General features: G+C 38.3%; 1 protein-coding gene across 1 annotated transcript in view; it reads left to right on the top strand.

Moving 5' to 3' along the window:
- csmd2 (CUB and Sushi multiple domains 2) overlaps positions 1-17,349 on the top strand; it is a 251,780-nt gene extending 234,431 nt beyond the window's left edge. The window contains exons 60-72 of the mRNA XM_038725504.1: positions 1,343-1,522; positions 1,710-1,883; positions 2,061-2,234; positions 6,799-6,872; positions 7,681-7,792; positions 8,093-8,272; positions 9,734-9,799; positions 10,150-10,311; positions 11,430-11,542; positions 12,221-12,308; positions 14,765-14,897; positions 15,882-16,059; positions 16,669-17,349. Coding sequence (XP_038581432.1) covers positions 1,343-1,522; positions 1,710-1,883; positions 2,061-2,234; positions 6,799-6,872; positions 7,681-7,792; positions 8,093-8,272; positions 9,734-9,799; positions 10,150-10,311; positions 11,430-11,542; positions 12,221-12,308; positions 14,765-14,897; positions 15,882-16,041 — 1,616 coding nt within the window. The 3' untranslated portion in view covers positions 16,042-16,059; positions 16,669-17,349. The remainder of the gene's footprint in view (positions 1-1,342; positions 1,523-1,709; positions 1,884-2,060; positions 2,235-6,798; positions 6,873-7,680; positions 7,793-8,092; positions 8,273-9,733; positions 9,800-10,149; positions 10,312-11,429; positions 11,543-12,220; positions 12,309-14,764; positions 14,898-15,881; positions 16,060-16,668) is intronic.
- Positions 17,350-23,618: the final 6,269 nt, after the last annotated feature.

Here is a 23,618-nt window from a genome sequence, read left to right as displayed (position 1 = left end):
AAAATCCCTTTCGATTTTGTTATTCGTTTTCCAGTCCTCCTAAGTGACCCTAGATGATTATTGAACCACAACGGTGCTTGCATTTGGGCTCTTAATATATTGGGAACCATTTTTTCTTTGGGCACTCTACAGTCTACTTAGTGGTTAGAATAGGTTTAAACTATGACTTGTCCGCTGATATTCCTATGGTACCCATGCTAACCTTCTATTTCTATTTTGAAGTTTTAAGAATAGCTTTGCTAAAGCAACATGCCTGTTGATTCCAGCTTGTTAGAGACACATGTTTTTATTTAAATCTGCACAGATTTTGATTCTATGGTTAGAATTTATTTTATGATTTATATGATCGTATATTCTGTACAAAACATTACATTTCTTTGCAAACCCTCCATGCAAAATAACATCTATTTGTAAAGAGGGCTTTCTACAACCTAAAACATGAAAGACCATTCAAAAACAGGAGTAGTCCTCTCAGCCATCAGAATGTACCAAATCAAGCTTTGTGTCAGGCAATTCCAAACTTTTGAAAGATATACTTTTGAAGTATACAGTTTAAATATGGCATGCAAAAGTGGTTGTCAATAATTAATGACATGCTAACTAGAAACCATTTTGCAATGGGGTCACAGCAGCCGTGGCACTAATATCGGTGTGTGTGTGAGGAAGACCAACATCTGCCAGTACCAAAACAAATCTGAAAATCATGGTCCCTAATTTTGGCTATTGAAAAAGCTAATTTTCCGATTCATACCCCCCTGCTTCTGGAACCCTTGCTCGGACCACACCCATCTTCAAACTGTGCCTTCATTTTGATGTCTACTATACACCTGTAAAGTTTCATGACTACATGTTGCAAAAATCTGTCCACAGACAGACAGACATATAAACGCCTGGCAAAGTACTGAAAACAGTCCCTATTTTTATTCCAATTACAGTAGAGGTCTCTGGCTGGTAATTATCCGTAAAGACACATCAACTATGTTGCTTTTTAGATTGTTAAGTTTTGTTTGTGAGGTGAACTGCTTGGGTCAAGTGTGTATAACAGTTCATTAACTCTGAGGCTCCATCTGGTGTGCAATTTTAAATAGTCTGTTTACTTGCTTGTATTTCATCCCATGTGTGGGATATTAATTTCCTGCCTTACTGAGAATTACAAATAAATATAAAACAACTTAAACCATTAAGTAACATAGCTCAAACATGATGAACAACTGATTTGAATATATGAATATTTCTCTATCCTTAAATGTCTATCATTGTGCTCAGCAATGTCTGTCCTTACTGTCGAATTGTATTACCCATGTTCATGTTCTCACTTCATTATCCCATTTTGTTTCTGCAGTAATCAACTGTGGTGACCCTGGAGTGCCAGCCAATGGGGTGAGATTGGGCAGTGATTTCACCTACAACCGCACAGTCAGTTACCAGTGTACTCCTGGTTTCACCATGGATGCTGACCGGGCCTCAACTCTTATCTGCACCAAGGACCGCACCTGGAATGGCACCAAACCTCTCTGTAAAGGTAAAGTTGTGAAAAATGTGAATGACAATGCAGTGACAAGATAAATCTAGACAACCGCACAGGGCAATTGTTACAGCTATTGTTACAGAGGTGGTCATCTTACATTATACTTAAACTTGCAATACTATCATTTAACCCAATATGCAGAATCCACAAAGTCGTGCAATACCTCTTTGTCTCCTTGTAGCGATTGTGTGTGGTCCACCACTTACCATCCCTAATGGGCAGATTGTGGGTACTGACTTCACCTGGGGCTCTAGCATCAGCTACTCCTGCAACCAAGGTTACCAGCTGTCCCTGCCTACTGTGTTAACATGCCAGGGAAACGGCAACTGGAGTGGAGAGAAACCCCAGTGCTTCCGTAAGTTGCATCGTTCTGGGATGCCCAATTATATTATGTCATTGTTATCTTTCTGACATTTCATTCACCCAAGTATGTTCATCATGTATGTGACATTTCACTCCCCTTGGACTATATTGAATTAAAACACAACATGGTTATATGGGTCACCTCACAATTCCCTATTTCTCTTTGCAGCTGTGTTCTGTGGAGACCCAGGGATGCCAGCCCAGGGGAGGAGGGAGGATCGAGGATTCACCTATCTCTCCTCTGTCTCCTTTTCCTGCTACGCTCCCCTCGTCCTGGTGGGTTCTACCAGGAGATATTGTCAGTATGACGGCACCTGGAGTGGCACACAACCCTCTTGCATAGGTAAGATCCTCCGTTGACTATAAACAGTAGTCTATCATATTGAATATTTTAGTATGCAGTACTTAATGTAATAATTAAAGCAATGACACACAACCAGAGCACAAAACACTGAGTACTATGTCATTATTTTCATAAAACACACAATAGTATCTTTGTAAAAGAAGTGTCCATTTGGCTGGCGTGCATTCTGCCCCCTTGTGTTCTCCCTTATATGCCTGATTGTCTTTTGCAACCAAGAAATAATGCATGCAAAAACCCTTTGACCTAGCTAACAAGTTATATTGATTCTGCTTTTCCATTCTGATCGGTGTAATTAATTAAAACAACCCAGAACATTTATTTAATCTATTTCAGAATAACTGTAGAACAATGTAGATATAAGATGTGGAGAAACTGTATTTTTTGCCATGCAAGATCAATTTCTGACATATTTCACTAGTCAGAGCAAACATTGCACTTGTGATCCAAGCACAAACACGCAAGATCCCTTTGGGTCTCACAAATCAGGGTTCAACATTAATGGGGAGGTTTCAATTTTTACTTGCCCCTATACAAATAATTTCATTTATTAGTGTTTATCAAATAAAGTAAATTGTCAAGTTAAATCTTTATAAATAACAAAATCAATGATTCAGAGCAAGGACATAGTATGTTATAGATGCAAACCAACAAACATTCTTGCATATCGAAAAAGGTACAACAATCCGCTCTCCTTCTTGCCACTGTGATTGATACATTGTCATAACATTTGATACAATGAAATCACTTATCAATGAATCACTTTTATTTCCTATTTGTGAACAGGTTGTAATAAGGGTGCTCTAATCGATCGGTCAGAGAATGGTTTTAACTTGTTTGATTGGTGGTCTCTAAAAAGGGTCCACATTAAAATGGTGAATCTGTGGGCAAAAGCGGAGGACTTTATAAAACGATGACACAGACACTCACATTTGGCTTTCTGATGCGGTCTTATCAGTCATGCAAAGCAAAAACATGATGCTACTGACAGAGTTTTACTTTCTGTATTTTTATTAAAATATTTGTACTGTGTAAATAACACTTGCATTGTGCATGTCGCGATATTTACTTTGCAACGACTGAGTCTCTTTGTACTCCCATGTTGCTTTCAGTTCCACGTGTCGGTCAATCCAACAAAAATACCTGGTGTGGTTCTTCGTCTGTATTACTTTCTTCTTCTGCCAAATCTTCTGCGAAGTAGACCATGTGTGTTTTCTGTCATTTTAAAATGGAAGGAGATCAACTCTGTTACGCATCTAAAACGCTGCTGTGGACGGAGAAGATCGTATTCGTTATAGAACTATTTAAAAAACCGTAGTAGTGTTTACCCCGATCCTCTCTCTACTCTTCTCATGTCAACCCTCCCGTTTTCCCCGGGATTCTCCCGTATTTTCCCGTTCTCACCCAGTATACTCCCGTTTAAATGTTTCCCCATAAATCTCCCGTTTTTTTAAACTTTATAAAATCAAATAAAAACCTACTGGCCGTATTTAAAGAGTGTGCTTCTCTCTCCTCCGTTAAGCTCAGTAGGCCTATGTAAAAGATGTAGACTGTGCTTCTTGTGCAAGGATTTAATAAATGAAAAGAACCTACTGAAATAATATTAGGCCTAAACTAGTGGTAAACCACATGAAATTATAATGAAAATAGTAACTATAAGTAATATTAACAATATACTAACAGTATAATGTGGAATTAACATTGTACTGTTATTTATTTAAATTTCTCTTATTTTCAAATCTCATTGATGACAGTTATGACTCCTCTCTGGAGCCCACTATCCCTCTCTCTCTGCTCCTCTCTCTACCCCTTAAGCCTACAGAACCTGCCTGAGCTTTCCAGACCAAAAAGAGAAGAAGTTACTACTACGGCTATTTCAGATTTTATCATAGACTCATGATGCCTGTGCCCCTTTATCTCCTAAATATTTTGGCTATAGCCTTTTTTGTTGCAGTTTTTATAGTTGAAGTAAATATGCTGTTTGTTCAGTTTTAGTAGTTTATTCCACAGGAAAGCTATATTTGTTAAGCGATAAGATGTTCGCAGTAACAAGGCAATGGCTGCTATGTTTTAAGTCTCTAAGACAGAGGGAGTGGGCTTTGCTGCCCATGTTTCCTGGCACTAAAAATAAACAGTTTAATTTCATGAAACTTTATTTGTTATTTGTTAATTTTAATACTTTATACATTGTTTTTAGGACTAATTAAATAAATATACAGTATACTGTATATGCTACATGATAAATAAAAGGCTCCAAAAAGACCTGATGATCGGTATTGGCCGATACTGCTTTCAGCGATCGGTGGTCGGCCCAAAAAATCCTGATCGGAGCACCTCCAGGTTGTAACCTAAAAAATAAAAACTATGCTGCGTCCTATGTGAAGAAATTTGGATTTGTGCATGTGCTCCCGAGCCTCTTGCCTGCTGATTCTGAACTGTACACACAGTGACAACACCGCAGCATGAAATGGAATCTGCTAACATCCAAAAATAAGTGGCTTCCATCACAAAACAGACTCAAACACAAACTCCACATAAGAATAAAAAACAACAAAAAAGTTTTATGCGCTGAAGCCCGCAAGGCCAAACAAGAATCAGATCCACTTCGGGCGTAGGCACATTCAATATCGGAACGAAGAAGCAACTGTTTAGTCACTACATATATATACTCAATATCTCACTGGAAACAAATCAAAAATGAACATCAAAATACAGGGTCTAAAGGATTGAAGAAGAAGAACTCAAGCATTTGTCAGTATCAGTCATTCCTGCTGTCCTGTGTCCTCCTCCCTCCTGCTGCTGTTGTTATTCACTTGAAGAAAGGGGAAGGGCTGGTTTGTCTCAGCCAACAGCTCAGTTTACTAGAATTTACCAAATTTAAAAAAAGGTAGGTGTCAAACTAAAAGCTAAACAGTTAGACTACATACATATAGCTTTCATTTTAGCTGGTTTGTAACAATTTGCTATTGATGCGGATGAGAGACTGGACAGAGAAGATTAAAATATAGCTTTCTGAATGTTTATGCTTGTTGCTGCAGCGTGATAGTAAATTAAAATACAAAACGAGGTGTTTAATTTATTTATGTTTTTTGTACAACTTGCTCGATCGGGCGAGTGAGTGAGTTGCTAGATTTTTCCTTACCTGGTGTGGTATTTTTCTTGGCCCGGTCAATCGGGGAGTCCATTTTTTGCCTTGTAAATTCATCTGCACTTTGCAAACAAATACAACTAATATAATTTGAGTTAGAAGGGATAAATGTGGATGCTGCAGTTAGAAACAAGGAAAATCAATATAATATATACATATTCTGTAATAAAACTAAAATCAGATGGGTGATCCTGGGTCCAATTTGTATGAGTTTAGGGGGGCTTGACGTGAAAAAGTTTGAGAACCACTGATTTACAGTATGTAGCTACCACTGACATTGCTTTACATCATCTCTTTACTCCTCTTAGATGCTCTACATTCTCTGGAAAAAATTGCCTCGCTCAACTTGTTCAATAACAAGTTCATTCTTTAACTTTTTTTGCGCTAAACTACTGGCCTTGCCTTTGGAGATAGGATAATGAATGTGATAAATCTGTGCAGTTTTAGAACCTGAATGAATCTCCCTTGCTTTTCCTAACCCATTGTAGGCTGCAGAAAATTGGTGCAGTGAGTTACTAGCAACGAAGTGCAACATGTATAATTAACTAATGAGTTGATCAATATAATGCATTTGTTATGAGAAACATGATGTAACGAAACACATGCTTGTTAACTGATATGACTGAAATGTGAACTGATAATGGCACAGTTAGTTCAAGCGTAGAACAGGAAAACAAGGGACTGGACCTAGATGCAGACTTTGATGTAAAGCGGGTTGAGTTTAAGGTTGTTTTAAATAATAAAACAAAAGTTGTACAGGCAAGGGTCAAAATGTGGCTAGCAGCTCAAAAGACAAACAAATCCCAATGGTAACAGGCAAGAATCAAAATTAAAAAAGTCCAAAAAATAAGAAAATCCAACACTGAGAAAGGGCTGGATCGCTTGACACGAAGACGAGGTAGCAACAGACAAGGGGAGCACACAGACTAAATACACAAGTGAGGGGAGGATAACAAGACTCAGGGCAGACAATCAGGTAGTGAACACAAAAAGGCAGGAAGTAAAATAACCCAAGACACACAAGGAAAGACTCTTACAAAATAAAACAGGAAATAACTGAAACCCAAAAATGAGAATGTGTCATTGTGTTATAAGCTGTTGTGAGCGTGGATAGAGAGTGGATTCACAAAAAAAAGACTGTAGGTTGTGAGTGTGTGTGTGTGTATGTGTGCACGGTTGCCTGCATACAATAATTTATGGCCTTCACTCCTACAGTCAGTATTTCACACCAGATCTGTGAAAAATGTAATTCACTGTACAGTTTCTCTAAGGTGATATATTAATTTGTCGTGGGTGACACGTACATTAAGTGAGACTTGAATCAACATGAGAGGTAGTTATCATAGAATTGCTGTGTGTGTGTGTGTGTGTGTGTGTGTGTGTGTGTGTGTGTTTCAGATCCCACTCACACCACCTGTGGAGACCCTGGCACTCCTCTCTTTGGAAATCAGAACAACAGTCAAGGCTACCAGGTATGAATATGTTGTCACTCAGGAAATTAAAGGTTGCTGAATAATGTGCCATTCAGTTTGAGGACAGCAAACTTACAAGGAAACAAAAGGAATGGACACAGTCATTGATTTGTAGCCATTAACTGTACAAACCGGTTTGCAAATCAGTCAGTGTACTCCAGTTCCTTTTGTTGCTTGAATGTTTACAATGTGTGCTGCTGCTGCTTCTTCCTGTGAACTTATTTTTGACAGAACATTTCAGGGGGACAGTGTAGGTAAATTGTGAGTGTTGTTATTCGGTCCACACAGCAAAAGACTGAGTTTATAAAACTAAAAAAATGTAATGTTGAGGCCTTCCTTTAAAATGATTGATTTCATGATGGTCAAGTAGACTTTATTAGACTTGTCACCTAAGCTGAATGACTATAATTTAATCAAATATTCATTACGATAGTATCATTTCTTCCATAGCTAAAATTAGCCAATTACAAATTACTGTTTCAAATCTAAAAAATAATTAATTGAAGCAATATATTTAACATTCATTTTCACCCCCACAAAATATATAACCAATCCAAAATGATATCCCAAAGTCGTCATTAAACACAATGATTAATAATAATTTAATTCATTATGTCAGACATTTTCAATGTTCTTTCACGGGCACATACGGTAATATATTAGACATATACACACACACACACACGCGCACACACATACATACATACATACATACATACATACGAAAAAATCAGCTTGCTGTTATGTACAGCATGTATGCTCATTATCCGTTCCACATCCCTACACGTTCATGTGTATCCTCTTACAGATCAGCAGCACTGTGTTCTTCAGCTGCAGAAAGGGTTACTTACTTCAGGGCTCCATTACTCGTACTTGTCTGCCCAATCTCACTTGGAGTGGTTTTCAACCTGACTGCATTGGTAAGTACACAAACTGCTCATGTTGCAAAAATACATGTATTGTAGGAAACCTAACCTTGAGCAAAAGTTTACATTACTCAATGCCTATATTACCTATATACTTTTCCTTGACCCCACAACTCCACCATGGCTCTCTTTTTCTCACATTTTCTCTTCCACCATATTTCCTTCTTTCATATCTGTTGGTCCTCTGATCCCTCTCCCCGCTCATCTCCCCATTCCAACTTTGACCTGTTTCTCTAAAATCCCACTCTTTTCTTCTTTGGTCTCTTTAATCCTTCTCTCCCTCTCTTTCTCCAGCCCACCACTGCAGCCAGCCGGAGCTACCAGCCCAGTCTGATGTGAGAGCCATAGAACTGCCATCCCTTGGCTACACACTGATCTATACATGTCAGCCTGGCTTCTACTTGGCCGGAGGATCAGAGCACAGGACCTGCAGGTCCGATGGGAGCTGGACAGGGAAACCACCTGTCTGTGCAGGTATAACAGTTACATTACATCCATAAAGGGAACATGGAGAAATACTTGATGCAAAGACATGGACACACATTCACTCTTTCCGCTTTCGCTGTGGCTACATTTCTACAATATTACTTACCTGACAACACATAGGTCATCATCTGACCTGCTTGTCTGGGAACAGAAACACATGCATGCAGGCACAAACACGCACATAGATACATTCAACAAACCTCATAAGAATGCAGATGTGTGCACATGGCCACCCACTTTCCCAGGCAAGCGCACAAATGTATTAAACACTTAAAACACTTTACCTCATATTTATAATGTGCAGTTTCCATTAGCAGTCTTTATTAAAACCACTGGGGTCTGTACTGGCACGGGATTCACTGGGGACTCGTGTTGGGATATTGGGGATTCAGCTAATGTTGATGAATGGCTCTGTTAACACTTGCGTATTCTCAGACACATGCCAGAGTAGAATGGCCCATCCATCACACACTTACGCTGCATGGAATTACACACATGCACACACACTTTGAAACATTAACAAGGGTACAAAACTTGATTAGGCCAATGCATCCCTTTGATTAGGTTTGCAGAAGTACCTCTTATACATGGTGAGGCATTGTTAACAAGGTCTTGCAGACAAATAGACTGCCATTAAGACACCCCCAAGCACTGGACTAAATACATATAGGAAAAAAAAATGTAATTGACACACAATTATCTAGCATAGACGAATGCTAATGGGTTAAAGAGAAAGACATACTAGAGGGGGAAATCCATGTGATGGATCCATGCCAAGCAATTGCTGAAATGTAGAGGGTGATTTTTAAGGCCATGCCATTAAGAGTGAAGGAAAGAAAGAGGACTGGCCTTAGCACATACAAGATATTAACAGTGCCTGTGGGCGCAGTGATGGAAGGGCAGCTCAGAAGACTGGCAACTAATAAAGTACAAGGCTGTGGGAGTGTGTGTGCATGTGTGCTTGTTTGTGTCTTTATACATTTATCCGAGGTTATGTTTGTGCTCATAAACTAACATCAGTATACCTGTCTTTGTTTGTAGTTGCTTGTAAAGCCCTCTTCGCTCTGTTTGTCTGTGTGGGTGTATGTTTACTATTGTGGTGAAGTCCTGTGGCCCTGTGTGAGCACTAAGGCATTATTAAAGTGCTTCCCTGGAAGCAGCGAAACTATGTCTCTGACTTAGCCGTAGCCCCACAGGGACAACCGGGCTGCTCTTTGACACATTAGTCAAGTCCTGGCGCAGGCGGCCCTCACTCTGGCCACCACAGGGGTTATTAGGCGTGCAGGTAAACAGGAAGTGCCGATGGTGACATTCTCCGACTGCAATTACCTTGGAGGTGTTGTGTTAATGGAGAAAAATGGATCTTTTATTCATTCGCCGTGCCTATTTACAGGATAGACTTATAAATGACTTTTTTTTCAGTTGATTCTCTTTTGTTATGCTCCTTAGCTGATAATCGCCCAAGTGGTAAGAGCCCGGTGGGGACAGTGCAGGAGCCACCCTCTAAGTTACCAGGTAAGACATATCCTTCTGGTATTTTAAGATCCTTTAATATATTATTATATTTGTTTCAAATATTGTATTTGGTTTCTCCTTTGTCTGTGGTTCTCATTGTGAATCTGGAGATGTTTTAGTTTTATTTCTGTATAGTGCATGGGAACCCCCATCAAAATTTGTTTGTTAGTTGCTTTACTTTGATTAATTAGTATACAAATTCCAGTATGCATCAGAATGATATAACTTTTATAACTTTTGATTGACTCTCTCCACTACTAACTCAAACCCTATTTTCTGATCTGGCACATGGCACTTTGTTGTTGACAAAAACATACTTTTCTTTCCCTCTTCTATCTCCACTCGTTCAGTCCCTGGTGGTGTATTTGCTAAGAATTCTCTCTGGAGGGGATCCTATGAGTACCTGGGGAAGAAGCAGCCGGCTATGCTCAGCATCACTGCCTTTGAACCCTTTAGCAACCGGGTTAACGGGACACTCATCGACCACAGCGGTGTAGAACTCAAGCTGGCTGGTTGGTACACCAAAAACAGATGTCACAGTCAAGAGTTTCAAAAAAACTCTCACACATAGAGTACACAAACCCTCTTTGACTTCCTTCTCATAGCAGAGGCTCCCCTGTGTTGGGTTTATCCAAACAGACAAATAAATCTGTTAAATTAAAGTGAGGACAAAGAGCAAGAAATCAATGTGGTCCCTGCATGGAGATCATTCTTGCTGTTACCGAACAGCAGACCATTTAATTTTTTCCCTTGTGTCATAATCACCATGCAACTGTGATCATCAAGACACAAATTTGCATTAGTAACAGCTTGGACACTTTACTCTTCTGTACCTGGGCGCCATCAATCTTCACATTGTAGTAAAAAAAAAATTCTACAGCTACGAATTGCCTCACTCAGTGTTGCTGATTCAGATGTATAGATTATTTGCACAACAGTCCAATTACATGGCATTATTGAAAGTCACTTCACCAAAATTTTGCAAAACTTTTTTATGAATACAATTGCTAACCCTATATAACCCTTTGTTATTATTGTGTCTTACAAATAAAAAATATGTAAATGTTATTTTTTAATAACTTGTTTGTTGAAAGGATAGGTCTAGTGGTCTATCTTAATGTCAAAATATTCCATGAAAAGACCAAAACTAACAAGGAATTGATCCTACTAACGAGTGTTGCCAAAGCCTGGTATACAGTAGTGTGACGTAGATCATGGTATGGTATTATTTTGATTTGATTCCACAAACACCATTGCTAGTCCCAACAAATGCACTATTTTTTTGTGACTTGCTTTGATCTTTTCATGGTATTTGCTGACTGTAACAAAACTGAAATGTTGTATATTGCTCACAGATTTATATATATGTATAACTACACTAATAAATGACGACGATCTAGATGTTCCTGGTGTGCATTTCTGTGCTTATATAGCCACTAAAGTTATAGTTGTATTTGAGCTTAATTTAAGACGGTAGCAAGTCTTCCTGTCATTGACAACATAGAATGGCTGCAATGGTCAACACAGCATAATGGGTAAAGGAATCAGATTTAGGTTCTTTAACGTATCTGTCTCACATAATCCTTTTCTGTTGGTCAATGTTTTGTACTAAACTTTTTTTTTCTTGTAGGTACATATAAGAGGGAGGAAGCTCAGCTGCTGTTACAGGTCCACCAGATCAGAGGCCCTGTGGAAATCTTTGTCAACAAGTTCAAAATAGACAACTGGGCCTTAGATGGACATGTAAGTGCAAGTCCAGGGTCAGGTTCGATACAGAACATCCCTTTGTAACTGCAAAGATGTCACATGTCTCTCTCTCTCTCTCTCTCTCTCTCTCTCTCTCTCTCTCGCTCTCTCTCTCACACACACACACATATTGTGAAATATGCACAAACACACATACACACTAACCTTGTCACTCTGGGGAGATGGAGGGCCCACCAAGAGTTTTCTCTTTAATTAAAATGTCAGTTAAATCATTGCCTGGTAATCAGGACTCGACAGACCCCCTCCACTTCTCTCTCCCATATTATCCCCCAACCCCAGGCACCACACACTCCAGATATAATTAAAAAAGCAGGTCACATTATAAGTGTGTGTGTGTGTGTGTGTGCCACTGTGTGCAAGTCACAAGCCTCACGGTGCATGAATGTTTACATACAAGTGTGCTTTGCAAATTGGAGTATTGCTTTCATGTAACATGCTTGCATGTGCGCAGCACGTCTGAGTGTGTTTATGTTTGTGCTCTTGAGCAGAAAAACATCATATTAAATGTCAGCTATAAGAGCGCTTCTAAGCTTCCTTTGACATGATATTTCATTTTCTGCGTGCACAAGCTGCTGACACTTTGATGATACGCTCTTTTGTAAAGCCTGGATGTGACACATAAAGTGTCTGTCTTCCATTCCTCTCTTTCCCTAGGTGTCCTACATCTCTTCATCTAACTCCTTTGTGTACCAGGGATTTGTCAGAGGAAAAGGCTTTGGCCAATTTGGTCTCCAGAGACTGGGTGAGTGAGCTGTCCACTTGGTTATAGAAACCACATAGACATACAGTCTTCTGGGCGTAGACTGTTTCTCTATGTTTTTTATTTTTATTTTCCTAATTGGATTTCTATCACAGAAATCTTTCACTTAAAATATGTGGAGTGCCCTTAAGCTTAGCTGCGAGTGCTTTCACAGCGTGTCATTTGCTGTGTTGGATTCATCATTTATTTAGTTTTACAAATGTGAAAACACTTTTGGAGAATGTGGCTGTGAATCCAGCATAAAGGGGCAAACACAGTTCACAAACATGATTAATAGTCAGAAAATGACATCCACACGCGCTCACACATCCACAACACAGCTACACAAAGTCTTTCCTTCGGGAGTTTGTGGGTAGTGTGTTGATGCCTGTGGAGTCTTTGCCATTTCAAGTAACCCCACATCTTGTAGTCGTGATACAGTGAATAACATCCATCCTTTGCTGCATGTCATTCTTTGGTTCCTTCAGCAACGTCAACAATGCTGTCATAAGTATAGAAATCGTTTTTCAAAAGGCTACAGCTATCCATATATTCTACTTCATGTTAGTGACCTAGAAATCCCAGCCATGTGATCCCCCTCTCTGTGATTTTTGCTACAGTTTGGATACAGCAAATCCTTACATCCTGAGGTTTGATGCAAATATAACTGCAAAAATGTGCCAGTCTTCTGAACTATATAAGGCACACATGAAGAGAAATATAGATTATGTAAGGTTCTGTCTACCGATGTTGATATGCATTTTAATTGGTGCATTTTGGTGCACCAATTAAATTTTTTAAAAAGTATTGAAAAAGGATGTGGACTTGCTTCTTATAGAGAAATAGAAAAGTTTTGGACATCAAACATAATTTCTTCTCATTCATCTTAATGATCAATTTTAAGTTTTTCTGTGAAACCCCAAAAGTTGGACTTAATCTCACTGCTGAGTAGACACACACGATTGCAAAGTAATCTGATACACGTTAAATTAGATATGTACTAATCTGTTCTCCCAGTACTAAACTCTCCATCAGCCATCAGTGGTTGTTAATTAAAAAAAATGTAATTTTTAATGTAGCCTTGACAGCCTTAGCCTCTGTCCACGTCCCTGTGGCACACTGTGTTCAGGTTGCAATGATGTACTACATGTAGGAAAATGGGACAAACTGGTAGGTTTGTGTGGGATGTAACTAAAGTCATTTAAAATGCAGCTAATATGCTCTACATTCAGATTTTTTTTAATTTCCTGTTCCATATGACATATCAGATTTATATCATGTATTCCATGCAAACAGTTCAGCAGATAATACTAGTGCTACTGCTGTTTTCTGTTTGCTAATGCTCGTGAGGGTGACAGATTTCAAAGGGATTTAGCAACTTTTAAATAGCAAAGCCCACATTGGAGTGGCTCCATATTGGCTGCAATACAAACTGAAGAGCAAAAGTGCAGGTATTAAAAAAGATCAGATATGAGCAGGAATGTGGAATTGACAAATTTGGAATTTGTGTTAACACAGACAGATTAAGTGTGTGTTCACTGAAAGTTGTGTGAGCATAGTCAAAGTGGATGTGTAAATCTGCTGTAATGAGAGAGGTGCTTGAACAGCAGGTGCGGAACCCTCCTGCCATCACCACCACCACCCCGCCTCAGCACACTGATTGAGCAAACAGCTCTTTATTAATACCGAGGAATGGGGCTGGTGCCAGGGCATCCATGTGTATGTGTGTTTAAGTGTGTATGAGAAAAACAGATGTGAGTCTGGGTTGGACGTCTTGCAAACCATCCTCCTCAATTTGTGGAGGTTTCTTGTTTTGTTTTAACTCAGTGGTGGTGTAACTGCGAGTGCAGTTTGCCTGCGTGAGTGTGTTCTGTGTGCATCTGTTTGTGTGCTCGCACTCATGCAGCAGGGGGTTGATTGGCAAACACCACAGAACCCACTAATTGAATTCCTTCTTGTTTGTCACTTGTCCTTTATTGGAGCTTTTTTGGCATCCTGTGGTAAACAGGTGGGCTGTCACTCCTCCACTGTTGCTGTTTCAGACACACACCTCCATAAATTAGAGAATGAATCTGAAATGACTTAATAGCTGTCGGCCTTTGATGTCAGTAATTAAGAGTAATTGTCAGAATAATGGAATTTGAGGTTCCCAAGGGGGAAACATTCAAATAAAGCATAGCAATAAACTTAAAAAAGTCATTTGTCTGCTCAGTCTGTTATGTATAAACTGTGCCTCTCTGGCAACACTCTTCAGCCATTACAATTCCTTTTAGTTTGCTGTTTTTCTGTTTATCTGCCTTAACCTTTATCATGAGTTCTTGGCAGCAGGATGATTTCCCTTTTTGTTTCTTCTAATTGTGCTGTTTATGAGATTTGATTATAATGTCTGCTGCTAAAGTCAAATTGTACTAAAGCTATGCTAAAGCAAGGGCTCAATATCTTACTACTTTGTCCTTCAGAGAGTTTAGATCCCAGCAGAGACAACCCAGGCTACAACTTTGCGTCCAACAGCAGTTCAGTGGCGGCAGCCATCCTAGTGCCTTTTATAGCCATGATCATTGCAGGCTTCGCTCTGTACCTCTACAAACACAGGTAAGGTTCACAACTTTGATATATTTCACAATAGTCATCATCTGCAAGAAACATTGTACCATTAATTTGCCTCGATTGGATGCATTTTTAGTGAAGGTTTAATTCACCTCTACAAAGTTAGCTTTTTTCAGATAAGAATCTTGTTTGATTTCTCTTGAAAGATACATTTGCATTCACCCTCCAAAGTACAGTAACTTGAAATAGATTTTTTCAATCTATTAAGTCACATGTTGACCTTCAAAATCATCATCTGTGATATAAAGAGAAAACTCCCTGCCAAGAAAATTTACTGGTTTATAACACAAGAAGTAGACTGCTCGATACAGTATTCGCACACATTGTCCCTTAACAGAGTGAGTGAGTGAAAATGAATGAGGGAGTGTTCGGGCTATCTCAATTTGCACAGTGCAGAGGTGACAATTAAAAATGCTGTACCAGTACGATTCAGGATAGACAAATCCATATTACTGTTGAAAACTATCAGTCGATTGACAAAGAAATTGTTGGCTTCTTTGTGTGTTTTTATGTGTATGTACTGATGTTACTGTCTTCATTATTATTATTATTTTTTGTATAAATGTCTGTTAAATCTGTGTTTTTGTGTCTGAGGATGCCCCTGAAAATGAGATGGTGCATCTCAAGGGGTTTATCCTCCAATTAATTGTGAAATATATAAATAAGATTTTGATAGTGGGTTAATCATTCAGTTGAGCAGCAAAAATGCCAAAGATTTGCTGGTTTCAGCTTCTCAAATTTGATTTTATGCTGATGTTTTTGCTGTTTTTTTTTTGTGTTTTGTACTAAGTTTTGTAAAAAAAAAATATGAAGAGTTGTTTTTCATTATTTGCTGATATTTTATTGACTAAACAATTCATCAGTGAATCAAATAGAGTTGCAGCCCTAATCTATACTATGATACATATATATGCTGTATACTTGATAGACTGTATTGTCTACCCCTAATGGGAACTGATCTCATTGTAGAAGAAGACCCAAAGTCCCCTTCAATGGTTACGTGGGCCATGAGAACACTAATGGACGAGCTACATTCGAGAACCCTATGTATGACCGCAACATCCAACCCACTGACATAATGGCCAATGAGACAGAATTCACAGTCAGCACAGTCTGCACAGCTGTATAGCAGCTGCTTCCTCCAGAGGTAAGAGTCAAACACCGCCAGGTCATCTGGCCTTATGATGAATTAAGGACTTAGAGGCATCCTTGGATCCACATTTCTCTGAAAGTAGATGAAGTTATCACCTTGTGGCTAGCTCGAGCTAATCACACATCCAAGGCATCAAAACTGCTGAAGCAACAAGACACAGATTCTAAGAATCCAGTTTCAAACTAAACCTTTTACACCGCACCTCTAGAATTTTCTGAGGATAGAGAAATCTGTGATTGGGTTTTTTCTGCTGCATTTCCTTTGATCTGTATCTCATATTAATGAATTGTATTGTGTTTGTTTATACTTTAAAATTAATTATATTTATGAAAAATATAGAATATGTTTTGTATATTCAAAACTGATGAGAATATTACATTAATGTTATTATCTTCTCTGTGATTTCCCTCATCTGTATTTCCATGCTTTCGGTTATTGTTTATCTTTTTTTCTCTGTCAATTTCCCTCGAACTTCTTTTTTTTCTTGCTTTTCTGCATATATTTTCTTTCCACTTTTCTTTACCCTTCCCTTACGATGTATTTTTTTGTCTTTTCCCCACATATCCATCACCCCTTACATCCATGCATTCATCCTTGATTCAGTTAGGGGAGGAGAAGTTCACCACATCTTCGCCTGCCTGCCAACAGAGGACATCCATAGTTCCTTGAGTAGAGGGCAAGACAAAGATTATTTTATTTGCTGAAATACATTCAAGAGACATCTCCAGTGGCAAAGGCTCTTTCCCGCAGGAGAAAAAAAAATAAATAAATAGAAACCATGTGAAGACAACAAAGACTGTAACAAATGCCAACAACAACTTTACATGGTTTCTTAATCATTTTCCATATTTTGAGGAACAGCTTCCTCCTGAAACTGCAGCCAGCAGGAGTAACGCTGGAAGCAAAGCTGTGATGACTTTTCTCACCGCCCTCCGCCTAAACCCAAAGGGAATTTTATGGTCAACTTAAAGTCAAGAAACTGACCTGTAGCTAACAGATCTTTGTGCAAGCGAACTGTATGGCGGACAGCCCCGTGTTGGCCTCTGTGAGTCAAAGAGAGACAGTCTGGACTGTTTCGATTCACTGTAGTCTGTCTTCTCTGTTTTGTTTGTTTGTTTTTTGTTGTTTTTTTGCTCTCTTTTTATACACTGCTTGCTTTCTGTGATGAGTAATTGGGAACTGTGTTTTTCCCCCAGCCGTCTGCTCCTGAGGCTGTTAAAAGGTTTCATCGTAGGCCCTGAGTCTCTGGCTGAGGATGAATTAAAGATTCAGTTGTGAAGGCCATGTTGGAGAGACACACTATCATTATTTTTTGAGCTTGACTCAGTCCTTTTTTCCCCCTTTTTTTTGAAGCAGGGATGAAATTCTGCTTGCTGAGGCAGCTGTGTCCAGAGCAGAGGTTTAAAGGTAGTTAGGGCTGCTGAAAAAAGCACTGAGTGAACTTGTAGACAGAATTTATGTGTATATGTGAGTGAGAGAAAGTGTGTGTGTGTGTGTGTGTGTTTCTGCACACATTTGTGGTGGCTGCATCTGACCCAAAATATCCCCTGTCTGTTTTGGCCCCAATGATTCCACCAAACACACTGCAGATAATATGCTAAAACGTCTCCACATTTATTTTAAGTTAATTCTATTTTCAGAAAATATGAGGATTTTGTTTTAGGGATGTCGCTATACCTGGATGCTATGGACACCAATAAAATAAAATGCTATCCAGAACAAATACTGACAATGTACAGATCCACTGAGAAAACTAAAACTGAAGGCAATGTCAGTCTCTGGTTACAACTTTCATTTCATTTGCTTTGTTTTGTTTTTTTATTCTGTGATTCATATGCAATCACTTTACATTTTTTGTGTCTGGGAGAAACTGAAAAGAAATTGAAGATAGACAAATCCACCTCTCTAACTGATGCACCTAAATCAAAATGTTAAGCAAGAGGCAATACTCAGATGTGCTTCACACAAGTATCAGTTACCACCTTCCTGCCACTGTCGCTCTGAGGCACTTGAGGCGAAAAAGACATTGATTGGGTCTAAGTAGCGATGACAATTGTGATGCAGTATTTTTCCATGGATATGTGAATGCATTGGGACCACACCTGTTTTTTATTTTCCTCTTCATTTCCAAAATTCAGAATAAAGCTGTAGGACCAAGTCACAGAGCAACAGGTGGCACATTCTCCTCGGAGAGACTGCTAGTCTGATGTCAAACTGCCCGCTTCTGACTTTCTTTTTAATCCTGGGATCCACCATCACATGCTTCTGCAGCTTGAAGGTAGTACGTACCGTTATTTTTCTCTGAAATCAAGAATTCAGTATGAGCTTCCTAAACTTGGCCCGAGGAAAACAAAGATCAAAGTGTGGTCATGTTTGAACTCCCTCGAAATGTTCAACTAAAGGCACTTGAGTCTGAAGAATGGATGAGTCAGTGATTTGTTCCCCCTGGATTACATTCAGGTCTTTTCCTCCAAGTTAACTTCTGACAGCTCCATCCTTTTGAAAAAAAAGAGTTGTGTTGCTTTGTTTTGTCTTCACCAATCATGAAATGTGGCAGAAGGCTTTCTCGGAGCCGTGACAGCAAGGGAGTTTGCTGGCATACTGATTACACCCATGCATTCAATTGAAAGTGATAAATATCATATGGAAAAATGTTTATGCCTCTAATGCTAACACTCCTCAAATCTGTGGCAACTGGGGAGCAATATACACAAAATATTGTTTTGAAAGATTAACACAGGAGGAACCTGTCATCAGATATAACAGCAGGAGTCTACCGCGTCTGGTGAATGACGTCTTATGAGAAGAGAGAATTCAGAACATTATTGCTTTTGTGACCCTTGATAATGTGTGTGTGTGTGTGTGTGTGTGTGTGTGTGTGTGTGTGTGTTTGTGTAAATCGCTTATGAGCGTTGGCGTCGAAAGGAAAGAACGCTACCAGATTTCAAACACCCTGCTCCCAGCTGTTTTCCTCTTACCTGTGTATCCTGCGGATGCTGAGTGGGGTGAATAGTGCTTGAATTTCACTGCAGCAAATTGAGTCATTACATGCAATTTGCTTTAATTTAGCTTGCTTCATTGTCAAACCCATATCGAATCCTGAATTCATCTTACCATTTTCACTCACAGGACAGACCCTCAATTATGTAATGTTTGACTCCAAAAGAAGTAGTCTAAAACATCCACACTCTTAAATTTACCATGTACCCTTTGGCATCCTTCCTTTTAGTGTTAGACAATAGGAGGAATATTTGACTTGCATTACATTCACGTATATATATATATATATGTATGTATGTATGTATGTGTATATGTATATATATAATGTGTGTGTGTGTGTGTGTGTATGTATGTGTGTGTGTATATATATATATATATATATATATATATATATATATATATATATATATATGCCACAAAGTGGCTTTCACAATCACAGTTAGCCTCCATACCAACAGGTTTTTTAATGAAGTCTTTAAAATCAGGCCTCTGAAACCAATCACTGTATTGTTCCTTCAATCAGTTTCGCAGTGAGTCGGTAATTGCTTTTACAGTTTTATTACTTTTAAAGCTCTTGCTTATCTCGACATTACAGATAGAATATTGCCCCTTGCCTGCTCTGGTTGTGAATTGATGGAAAAGGAAACGATTGAATTACCCTGGAGATTTCACGGGGAGAGGAGCAGTTGCACTTGCATTATCTTGAAGGCATTCGTACTCAGTTCTCAGGTTTTTTTTGCAGCTGTTGCATTGTGCATTTCAGTTATTTTTATTCCGAAATTGCTCCAGATATTTCAGTAGAGTCTATAGCTTGCATTACATTCCAGTTAGTTTCTGTTAAGGCCATTTAGAAGTGGTCTTTCGCCTCCATTCATTCATCCCATGGCAACATTTAACACACTTTATTAAGAGGCACTGAGTATTAAACAAACAAATGTGATTAGCTGATGCGATAAGAGATGATGCCCCATTCTCTCCAGATGGAGCTGATTCTATTTGACTAGATTAGAGTTATTTGGACAAACATTATACAGAAGCATAAGCTCATACAACTATGATTGTTTTTACGAACAAGGGCTCAATTCAGAAATTCAGAAATGGTTTTAAAGGGCCAGACGCATACCTTTTCATACGTTTTTGTACCTCCTCCAGTCTCCAATAAGCACTTTACGTTCATTATAGTGCCTTGGTACAACCCCATGATATGATGAACCAGCTTGAGTGTCTCTGTTTTGTGTTCAGGAATTCCAAACATCATTATCTCTTTAGTAAGATTATAATGTTTTTATGTATGTTATGAAATTAGAGGTCTTTTCTCTGGCTTTCGGTCAGGGTTCTTGTTATCATTTCTGCCTGTATAGTATAACCCAGGCACCCACACAGACACAAACCTACTGAAGTAACACAATTTGCTTTTCCTAAATGAGCAATAAGCTCATTAGTACTGTTTTTATGTATGCAAAGAATAATGTCTTGGATTTTATGTGCTTGCGTACATGATTGGCTGAGTTTGTATTTTTGAGTTTGTATTAAAAAGTTACCTGTTCAGCCAAAGAAAGTTATTCAAATTCGAACAAATTAGAATCGGGCAAAAATTTAGATAAACACTTTCAGTCAGTTCTCAATGTTGCTTCATTTAGTTCCACTAGTTAGAAAGGTTTTCTAATGGCGAACATGAAATTCATTCAGAAAAAATTCATGCTGGTAATTTTGCACAAATGGTAGTTTTCACTTAATGTGCGCTACATCTATGGAAATATTTTCATTTTTAATCCATCTGGGTTAGTCCAGAAAGTGCTCAAAGAAAGTGCAGTACAGTAACATGAAAATGAAGATCAGTGAGTTCTGGATGGAAATGATTTGAAGAGAGTCTTTCTTAATAGCAGCTGACTACTTCCTAGTTCTCTTTGCATATTTTAAGACAGAAACTCTGTTCATCCCTGGGTTCATTTTCGTTATCAGCCAGACACAGCTCTGAGTTCTCTCCTGCTCACCATCTCTTCTATAATGAAACACACCACAGCTACAGTATGTTCTTTGAGTTCCCATCGAGCTCACTGAATTTTCTGACAGTCAGGGACTACACCAAAAGCTTCCCATTTCTTTCTGCAGCTAGAGCTCAGACTTTTCTGCACCGGCCACAACGCACATACATTGAAAAACCAAGCAATCCATTGGTTGTGCTGTGACATATTCTGCATCAACTATCATTTATAATCTCCCATCTTTCATTGTCACCACATAATGATGGATACGACAAAGCTGCACTTACTGCTGTGTTTTTCAGGTCCATTCCATGCAATTTGATTTCACTATTCAGCCCATTCCGGTGTGTCTAGTGGATTCAAGCATGAGGGAGAGGGAAGGGAGATGTATTTTGAAAAGCTTAGATGAATTTTATTCTGTAAACAGAGATAAGATTGGATGGCTAGTTCCATGATTTAAAATCAGATCAGTTATTACTGAAAACTACTGAATGTATTTCATTTCACTGAGTGCATCAGAATTTATCTGTCTATACTGTGTTCAATATGTTATCCCACAACGTCTCCTCTTTTTGTGTGCGGTAATGGGAAAAGAAAATATGCTGTCACAGTGTGTGATCCCTGGAATAAAAACAGAATGTCCAATTTATCTAGAGTATAATATAGCAAAAATATATAGAGAGCTGCTTTTTATCACCACAGACGTTTTATTCCTGTATGTTTGTCATGGCAACAAAGTTATTACAAGGTCCCATGATTTCTTTTTTCCCTCCACAACATTATTTGATCTCTCAACTAGCCTCTAAATGAGACTAAAACTCATGACAACCCATAGCGCTTAAGCGAGATCAACACGGCCCTTGAACGCCTCAACAAAACAACAGTAAAAGACAGTGTCAGTGTCTTGCTGTGCACCAAAAGGGTAACCTGTAAAGGAATGGACAAACATGGACTTGAGCAGACTGTGTGTAACTACAGAGAGCAACTATAGAGGGAAAGTGTCTCTAAGAAAAGAGATGTTAACGAATAAAAAAAAACTTTTTTTGTACAGAGATATATTTTTATGAAAATACATTTGTAATATAAAAGAAAAAAATGGATTGACATATGTAAATGTTTTTCTTTTTCATTATTGTAGTACAAATGCTAGTGGGGAGTATATGAAAAATCTCTATATATAAATAAATAAATAAAAATATATATATATATATATATATATATAAATATATACAAAGAAAAATAGAAACAAGGCTTTTTGTATATGTAAAAAAGATTGTACATAAAAAATTTACATACATACTGTACATATGTAAGACCCACCATGGCTTGTCTGCAATATATAAAATGTATTTTATCCGTCTGTATATGATGCTTTGCATTGTGTCTAAGCTTATTCTACTTTCTTGAACTTGAAACTTATTTTGAAGGTTTTGGAATAAAATATAAAACCTACTTTCCATCTGGGTTTTTATTGAATGAATACTTTTATTGTCTCAAGTCCGCCATCCATTAGTCATGCACAATTAGCCTCTGGGGGTAATAAGTAATGCCATTGTATATAACCAGTTTTTCTGGTGCAGCTTCTCATATCTAGGCAAAGATATCTGCTTCCACTTGTCATGTTGGAGTTTCATATTTCTCTGTACAATATACAAACATTGTAGTCTTTCTGTAAATATATGTTTGCATGTGTTTGAGGTCCGCACACTGATAGTGACGTCCTACCAGCACTCTCATATTTAATACTTGCCCGTTGACAGGTTTCTGGCACAAGTAAGACAGGAAGATTAAGAGATTAAGGTCACATTCATTATGTTGACACGAATCAATATTTTAAAGGTTTAATGGTTTACAGTGACACAATTTCTCCCAGAAATGTGTTGCTAGGAAACATCCGTTATCCAATGAAAAGCAATTAACTTTGTAAACCAGTAGTCACTGTAGCATCTCAAGCAATAGCATAACTTTTTAACAGGCCAAGTGATATGTTAAACAAAATTTGTAGTTTTTGCGAAATGTAATTTAACACTTTCCCAATTAATGTTATAAAACTAAGTGAGACTTTGTTGGTGTTTTCAGAGTCAATGAAATTGCATGCACATAATCAACAGGAAGACAAATCAGATACGATAAATGCCTCAATAACTGGCATGCAGTTTAAAGTTAATGTGGTTAGCAGGTGCAGTAAGCTGATATTACCTTGGTCTTGGTATAGTCAGATTATTAATGTGCATGTTAACATAGTGACTGAAATTAAACCAATGCGTAAGGTGCAGAAACCTTAGTAAAATTGTAATATATTAGCTTATCAATTTTAGTTTATCTTTTGGACATGCAAGAAGGCCAGTTTTTAAATGGTAATGATTGAGCTACTGAAAATGTTTTAGAAACACAGCAGGAGACATCTAAGTCCTAAATCTCAGCAGCTAACTTACTAAATAATGCACTGTGGATCTCAGCATTATAGTCATAAAGTTTTAGCTTCTGCAGTTCATAGTTTAATGTATTGTATATTGTGATGGTATAGACATAGAAGCATGCGTCCAGAACTGCATATAGTTCTCAGTT

Source organism: Micropterus salmoides, unplaced genomic scaffold (genome assembly GCF_014851395.1).
Source record: "Micropterus salmoides isolate LMB-PRFRI ecotype aquatic unplaced genomic scaffold, ASM1485139v1 Ms_hic_scaffold_17, whole genome shotgun sequence".
Taxonomy (NCBI): Eukaryota; Metazoa; Chordata; class Actinopteri; order Centrarchiformes; family Centrarchidae; genus Micropterus; species Micropterus salmoides.
The sequence above is the reverse complement of the archived record's forward strand: the minus strand, read 5'-3'. Positions and strand labels throughout refer to the sequence as shown.